The sequence below is a fragment of the Labrus bergylta genome, chromosome 14 (assembly GCF_963930695.1).
Source record: "Labrus bergylta chromosome 14, fLabBer1.1, whole genome shotgun sequence".
Taxonomy (NCBI): domain Eukaryota; kingdom Metazoa; phylum Chordata; class Actinopteri; order Labriformes; family Labridae; genus Labrus; species Labrus bergylta.
Window position 1 is genome coordinate 6,404,230 of NC_089208.1, and position 7,957 is coordinate 6,412,186.

At 38.9% G+C, this 7,957-nt stretch overlaps 1 protein-coding gene across 1 annotated transcript; it reads right to left on the reverse strand.

Annotated features, from left to right (window-relative positions):
* Window positions 1-2,931: 2,931 nt before the first annotated feature.
* On the reverse strand, window positions 2,932-6,397 carry si:ch211-215c18.3 (uncharacterized). Its single transcript, XM_065963258.1, has 4 exons — window positions 6,240-6,397; window positions 5,692-5,817; window positions 4,710-5,057; window positions 2,932-4,618 (listed from the first exon to the last, which is right to left on the reverse strand). The coding sequence occupies exons 2-4, from the start codon at window positions 5,762-5,764 to the stop codon at window positions 4,512-4,514; spliced, it is 528 nt and encodes a 175-aa protein (XP_065819330.1). The 5' UTR covers window positions 5,765-5,817; window positions 6,240-6,397; the 3' UTR covers window positions 2,932-4,511.
* Between the last annotated feature and the right edge of the window lie 1,560 nt (window positions 6,398-7,957).

Sequence of the window (7,957 nt, forward strand, 5' to 3'; positions counted from 1 at the left end):
AAGTTCTGAGAATTCCCAGCTTCCTTTTAGCACTACACAAAATGTATTATACAATTTTACCACAACAAAATAAATGTGTATAATCTGCAACAACAACACCAACAAAGTCAGTAAAACAACAAATATCATTGATAAAAAGTATAAACACTATAAACAGTTGTGGGCCAATCACTGATCCCTGGGGTACTCCACATGTAACCTTCCTAAATCCTGAAACAGTATCATTTACTTACACACACTGCTGTCTATACTTATCCGCATGCCCGTGCCAAATGTGGTTACACATTACACCGGTCGATATGCATGCATTCTTTTCCATCGATAAGTGTTTATGTTTGTGTCAGTACATCAAAATGAGAGCTGTGGTTTTGTGTAACAGCTGGTTTTCTTTGAAAGTTGACATTCTTGAACTCATTAATCGTTGCTGCACTGAACCACATCATATATAGAACTTGATCTTAGATTTTAAAAAAAATCTGAGTATGACACACCAGTTTAGGGATTAAAGTGTGTCAGCATTTCATGGCTATATCAAAAATTTTAAAATGTTTTGTGAGTTTGAATGTTTGGGATTGTTGTGAAGCAAATATGACAGATTCATTGTTTGTTACCAATCATTTCCACAGGACACATTGTGTTTGAAAGGTGTCCTTGTTGATGCTCATAATTGGCTCATAGAAAAATCAACATAGCCTCGATTAACTTCTACACGGAGCAGAAGACGATTGTTTGTTTAATGCACCTCAGGACTGATGGCGGTAGACACCTTGAGCAGTAGCTGTTCCCAAAGGTTGGTCTGGAGGGGCCTCATAACAAGCTGGGGCTGTGCTAATGTATCTGTGTGGCTCTGGCACAAGGCCAAGAAATTAGATGGTTTGAGCCGCTGGAGCTTTGCTAATATAAAACACAATATGCACATGCACACTCAGCCTGAGTCCTCGCATGCATCTCTCAGAGGGAGGCCGGGATACGATTAATACGTGATGAGATTTAACCTACAGCAGCTTTTCAGCCTCATGGCATGGTTCTCTGACACAACTACAGAAATCAGGTCTGTGGTGTGATGGGTGCCAGGACATTGGTCCACCACAGCCTCAGCCAACCCTGTGATATTGCTATAACCACACCTCAAGAACTCAAATGAGCCTTTAAAAGCCTTGAGTCAAGGTTGTCAAAATTGTACTCGTTCAGTAGTTTTCGATGCTACACATTTTAAAAGGTTACCATCTCTTTCATTTTAATCTTCAACATTATTGCAAAGTACCAAATCTTTCAAAAAAACTGTCCAAAAAAGTTGCTTCGGAGAGTAATGGGTCAATCAAAAATTGCAAGCAACCCCCTGCACACTGTCTCAGTTGCACATATAACAACGTTACTTAACCGATACAGCTACATTTTCATTTATTCAGCCAATTTTACTTTTACTATGTTAGGACTTAGAGAGAAACAGATCCAGACAAAACGTATAATTTTATTTCAGGCCCCAATTGGGCTCCTTCCATCCCCCCGGGGGTCCTTGATATTCAATCCCACTTTTTCCTCCCACCACGACACAAAAAAAGTTGATGCTGCTGGGTTTTCTGGAGCTGCATCTGGTCCCCGGGTGATAGACTCATTGATCCCTTTAGTCTGTCTTAAAATAGTGTTCCATAAATATTCTACAATATGTTACATGTTTTGATTTTTTTGGACCAAATATGTTTTTGTATGTCCTTTGTATTGTTAGGTACAATTTTGGATAAATGTCTTTGGAAGAGTCTGCGGCAATAAAAAGAGAAAAAGAGTCAATTTGGTGCGCTGTCCTGAAATACTTTTTAAGTTTAAGTTTAAGTTTTGATATACCAATAAAATTATGAATTAGTCCTCTAGGTAACAATAATCTGAATTGTTTGCGTCTGTTTTTGTCACACTTACCCATTCATAAACCTCATGTCAGTAGTGCTGATTAGATCATAAGCAAGTAGTCATGACAGTATCGTATCAGAAAATATTAGCATACATGTAGCATTCATTATTAGTAATGTTAGTTCAGATGTCTTTATATGTATGCCAAGGTTGAGCTTATTTTCATTTTCTTCTTGATGTAATATATTGTTGAAAGTGTCAAAATAGTGAGATTAAAAGTTTATATTTTCCATCGGTAAGCTAACAGATCATTTAAATGTAACAAATAGTATCAAAATGCAAAACTTTACTGGATTCAGCCGCTCTATCTGACTGCACATTTATAAGTAATAACATGAGTGATGGCTCACTTGACATAAGGTTTAGAAGTAAGAAGCACTCTGGATCTAAATAGATTTGGGCCTTTATTAATAGCTAAATGAAACCTGTTTTATTCTCACTATATACATATTAAATTCGGCCTACCCCTAGATTATGATGCATGTGGATGCTCAATTGTTTAAATCCATATAATGAATTTAAAGTCTTTTTTTAAGTGGCTGCCAAAATGTTGGTGCAGATAAGATTTCCCTCTGCAGGAACAAAAAACTAGATGCACCAACAGAGAAAGAACAAGCAGAGACAATAATGCCCTCTAGTGGTAAAGAGAGCTTTGTGGGGCATCAGCTCCAACACACCTTGGATAGATAGTTAACGTCCATTCAAGTACATTTTCTATGCTGATTTGGCTTTTTTGGGGAGCCTGTGTTGGTGTCAACCCCAGCAGACATTGGTTAAGAGGTAGGATACCCCCCTCTGCAGGTCGCACCTTCACCATTAGGACAGCATTGGGCACAAAAAGAGAACTGTGATTTGTAAGCCTATTTGATTCTTTTCTTGTTGCAACCTCTATTTTTGTAATCCTGCAAATACCAAGTATGACTGTATGGAAAATGTATCTCCAAAATAAATTGTACCGGTGTTTGTCTTGCGAAATAAAAAGGTATCGGCAGGGGTTTATCCCCGAGAAGAGAAGAGACGAGACACTTTAATGGTGCAAAAGCTTTATTAGATATACTATAGATTTGCTATAGCATTTCATACACCTTTGGTGTTAGAATAAAAGAAACATAACAAGCTGACCTGACTATATGAAAAATATAAAGACCTCTTAATTACACGTTCTCATTTGCAAACAATACTTCGCTCTAGCTTTAAAAACAACAGCAAAGTAAACAGTAAGTGTGCAGTGGATAGTGTTAAAAATGTGACACCAAAGTAAAAGCCTTAAATGATTAAGTAAGCCGTCTAAGAGTGCAAAAATAGCTTTTAAAAAGACATAAAGCTTCAATATTCTTTCATATAGTTTCCATACATTATTGTGTATATCTACACATGCATACTTGCACAAGAGAGCAATATTTATTTTAAGCACCAGGATTATTATTATTTCTGTGAAAACAATGAATTCTCTCTTCATATCATGTGTCTGCTCATCCGTTATTACCTGAAATGCACAATAAACATGTTCCTCAGATGCAGCATTACTTTCACTTCACAGCTGCAAAGTTATAAATCTGCATGTTTTTTTTTTTGTTTTTTTTTTACTGTGGACAGATAAGCATCAAAGCACTGAGTGAAACACGGTGTACATTAAAGTGCTTTTCCACAAAGGGACAATCATTCCAGTCATGTTCTGTACGAGGTCTATTGCTGTAAAGGGGAGAACTCTAACACTGCACTTAAGACTATGTATTTGCTATAAACCTCACATGGAGGTTTCGGATTTCCAGACTTTCAAAGGTACTGAGGGTATCGGAAATGATTAGCATTTCAAGCAGGAAAGGCAGTGTTTGAGCATTTCTTTTAGTAGGCTAAAAAGCGTTTTCAGCCACCTGAATTCCTGTCTATAGTTACATGTTCAAGAGCTAACTCAAAATCTAAATATTCAAATTAAATGTAGAGGTTTAGCTGACAGACAACAAGCTGCAACATAACTGTTCTTTGCTGAATCCAATCTTTCTGCTCTCTGTTATTTTATAGTTTGGATGTCAGTGTTTTCAAACTCATTTTTTTTGTTCTGAATACCAATAAGATGCAATATAAATCTAAAGAAGGTTTTTTTTTTCCTTTAAAAAAATACAAATGAATTCTTTATTTGGACATAAACGAAAGTATTGTTTATACAGATAGGTCCAAGTCGATCTTATTTACAAGAGAGACCTCATAGAGCCGTTGTTATAATACAAATGAGCTATGATCACTGTAGCACATGTTTGCAGTTTCTTTTCCTTTATAAAGTCGGGACTTCTAATCCCCTTTGTGAGCATTGTGCGACCATGTTGATCAAGGTAGAGTGGTGAGAGTGACGTCTCTTACATTAAATATGTCACTCCTCCTGCTCAAGAAATGTCCAATTCTAAATGAGAGGTTGAGAAATGTCAAGTTTATCATACTTTTTTTCAAGATTAAGTGCATTTTATATTGTACTTTGAGACATTTTCATGGCTTTTATTCTCTAGCTAAATGGAAATATAATCAGAGTCGATCACCAATCATGGAACCAGAGTGAGTAACACATCATATGAAAAAGGTCCATGATGTTGTTATCCTGTGAAAGTGACAGGTCAGGGACTCAGGAGACCCACAGCAAAAGGAAGTGACATCACCACAGACAAAAGCCAAGGCGCTGATTTGAACATTACACTGATTGCAGAGCAGATTGGAAGAATCCCTGTAACAGAGCACAAGGTGATTCAGATGTTGTTTCAGGCAATGTTTGATTGAAAATAAACAAAAACAAGGCCAAAGTGAACTCTACTCACTGTGGTGGACAGCCATGCTGTTCTCCTTCCAGGCGTTGCCCTGGTAAACCCTGCAGGTGTAGGTGAAAGGCCTCTCATCAGCCAGCGGGGCCCAGGTGAGGCGGCACAGGTTGGGACTGACCAGGCTGACGTTGCTCCTCCTTCTGTCCTCGGTGGAAACATAAACGACCGCGTTGGGGTAGGTGCTGCCCACCAGCCGGCTGTCCTGGCGATACTCACAGTAGGGTCCGGGGACCTGGAAGGTTTCCGGAAACTCACAGTCCACCCTGACGTTTCGCTCCAGGTATGTCAGACACGGGAACATCTGAGGCCCGCGAGGAGCGAACAGAAACGTGGACACTGGGTTCACTGAAAAAGATGCAAAATAAACAAATAATAAAACGTAACTTAATTATTATTGTTTTTTTTAGTGTGGTCATACCCTTATTCAGAGGTGAGTTATTAAATCTTCTGTTAAACAGATTTAGTTTGGCACAGAAAAACTGAATATGAAATTATTTAAGATGCTATAGACTCTTTAGGCTCCTGGAATGATTTAATGTAAAGTAGCCAGCCTGCTCATTCCCCCCCACACACCCCCCCCTCCCATCATACTCAATGACCATTCACTGTAATTGAGAGTAACAACATTCAACAAATTCACGATCTTATTTGGTAAAACCTCTACATTTGGATGAGATTATCTGAATGTAACTTTACTGATCCTTGTGGTGATAACTGGCAATTACAGGTTTGCTGCAGTATTATTTTATGGAGAATATTCAATTGACTCTTTATTCAGAACACTTGCATTTTACAGCCTTTAAACAACAACATTTAACCCTAGGTTAGCCTGTAAACACTTTTTTTTTATAAATAGATGACTGCCTAACATCAACCTGACTTTGGCTACAACTTACGACATTACAGCAAACCTCTCTACACTAGGCTCATTGAACAGTGACAGTTTGAATATAAGTAAATACAAAGGAATGACACATACTGTGAGTCGATTGATGCGTCATTGTTATCCTGCTAAAGAGGAGACAGGCCGTGGCGAACAGCTGCAGCTCCATGGCGACTGATATCTGTCCGAGCAGATCAATAACCTTCACACCACCGTTATCACCTGGCAGAGTTAAACATGGGACATGATGAGAAAGTTTCCATGCAGTCCCATCAGATCACTATCAGTGATGCATGCATAGGCCATCACATCACACGATGCTTATTATTTAAAGAAGTAACCATGCAGGCGATAATGCACCGTTTTTTGTTTTTTTTAGGTTACTGCACCCTCAAGTGCAGTATTAGCAGGCCTGAACTTGAAGTCACTGACTGCAGCCCAAATGCAGATAGACTACGCCCATGCAGTGTCTCAGTGCTGCAGCAGACTGCAGAGCTCCGTTATGCGCACATTTTATCCTTTCCAGACAGCTACGTAAACATGCTTCTCACACATGCAAAACCGCCACAATGTTAAGATTTCCCACACACACACATCCCATTCGACTTATTATTTTACTCTATAGTTGAGACATGCGGTCTTACCCAGACTATCTGGTCGCTGTCCGAGGTGGAGCTGCGCCCGTCTGCTGGTATGGTGAGCAGCATCAGCATCAGCAGCAGCGCATCGCTGACTTCAGACTGAGGATGGTCCCGACTCTAACACAGTGCTCACGTCGACTGCTTTCCTTAAAAACCCCAAAACTCATACCGTCTCTCTTTATTGGATGATGATTTTTGGATTCAATAAATTTTTCACATTTATTTTAGTTTAAAGGAAACAGAAAAACTGCTGTGTCAAGACATTTTTTTGCTCATTGTCTAGTTATCAGTGACTTAGTTTAAATGTTCAAGGTGTGTTTCTTTCACTGAAAGAAAGGGGAAGTGTAACTTGTAAAGCAAATCAACCAATATATCACTTCTACCCTATAACTCCCACCCCAACTGTTTGTTTTTGGGGAGCTTCAAAAGAAGGGTTCCCTCTGCAGGGGAAAACCTGGAAGCACTGCCAAAGATATGACAAACCCACACAAATCAATGGATTGTTGATGTCTACTGTAATGAATGGTGCAAGTGAAGGGCGTCATAGCCTCACAAAGCCTCACAAAGCCTCAGGCATTGGAGAAAACTTGTATTTTCAATTTGCTCCCTTACCTGATCTCCATGTCAGGCCTGTGCAGAGTTTGAGCTCATTTAAAGTAACCAGACCTACACTTCTCCAGAAGTTTCTCAATTGCAATACACTTCTGCATGGTGGCATGATCAGAGTGAAAACAGGGAATACTCCAAATTTATTTTTTGACATTGTCTGTCTAGATGTTTAGAGACTGGAAACATCTGAATAACCTGCCGTTTATTCACTGGTTGTACATTTTGTAACAGCAGGCACTCCTTCCATTGTGAGCTCCCTTGACAATCAGTGGATTTTGCATAAATTCATTTTATTGAGCATTGCTTTCAGCCAATTATGCTTTGGAAAATAGCTGTAAGTTTACAGTTTGGTTATAGAATTGTTGTTTGACAAAAGAGTTACATCACCAAATAATGAAAACACAATATTTTGGGCTGTTTAAGCCTTCATTAACAGGAAAGCTGAAGAGAGAGGAAATATTATGAGGAGAGAGTGTGGGGGTTGATATATGCTACAGCAGGGGGCTTTGGGTGAGTGAAGCCTGGACTTTGGCTTCTGTACATAGGGCAACACACTGTAACCTCTGAGCTAAACCAGAAATTACAAGGATTTTAAAATCTATTCATTTCAATGATCATTTCATCAATCTAGAGCATTTTGAGCAGGCTTGATGCTTTTTCTGCCTGAGGTTTGATGTAGGCTGCAGATAAGACAAAATTAATGCAGTCTCTATCTGCAGTATTTTAGATCAGAGGGACCAATAAAACCATTGTACATCAGAGAGTAAGTACAACACAAGCAACAATTGAGAATATGCAGGTTTTAACATCGAAATTCCCATGAAATAAAGCATTATTTAATCATTATTGTAGGTGTATATGGATTAAGCCAACAGGTCACCCCTTTTTTTTGGCAGAAAAAAAACACATGCAAATGAACATAAATTTACGCTGTGTTCACACATGCACTCCTGGACATTTCTAGAACATGTCAGGACAATCTGTGGAAAAGAACATGCTAGCGCTCAAAGGGTACGAAGCAGCTTAAATTCATTCACAAAGATCGCAATGGTAGCACAGCAGTCGCTTAATACTGTATATCGTCATCACACTTACACAATCACTCGCAGAGA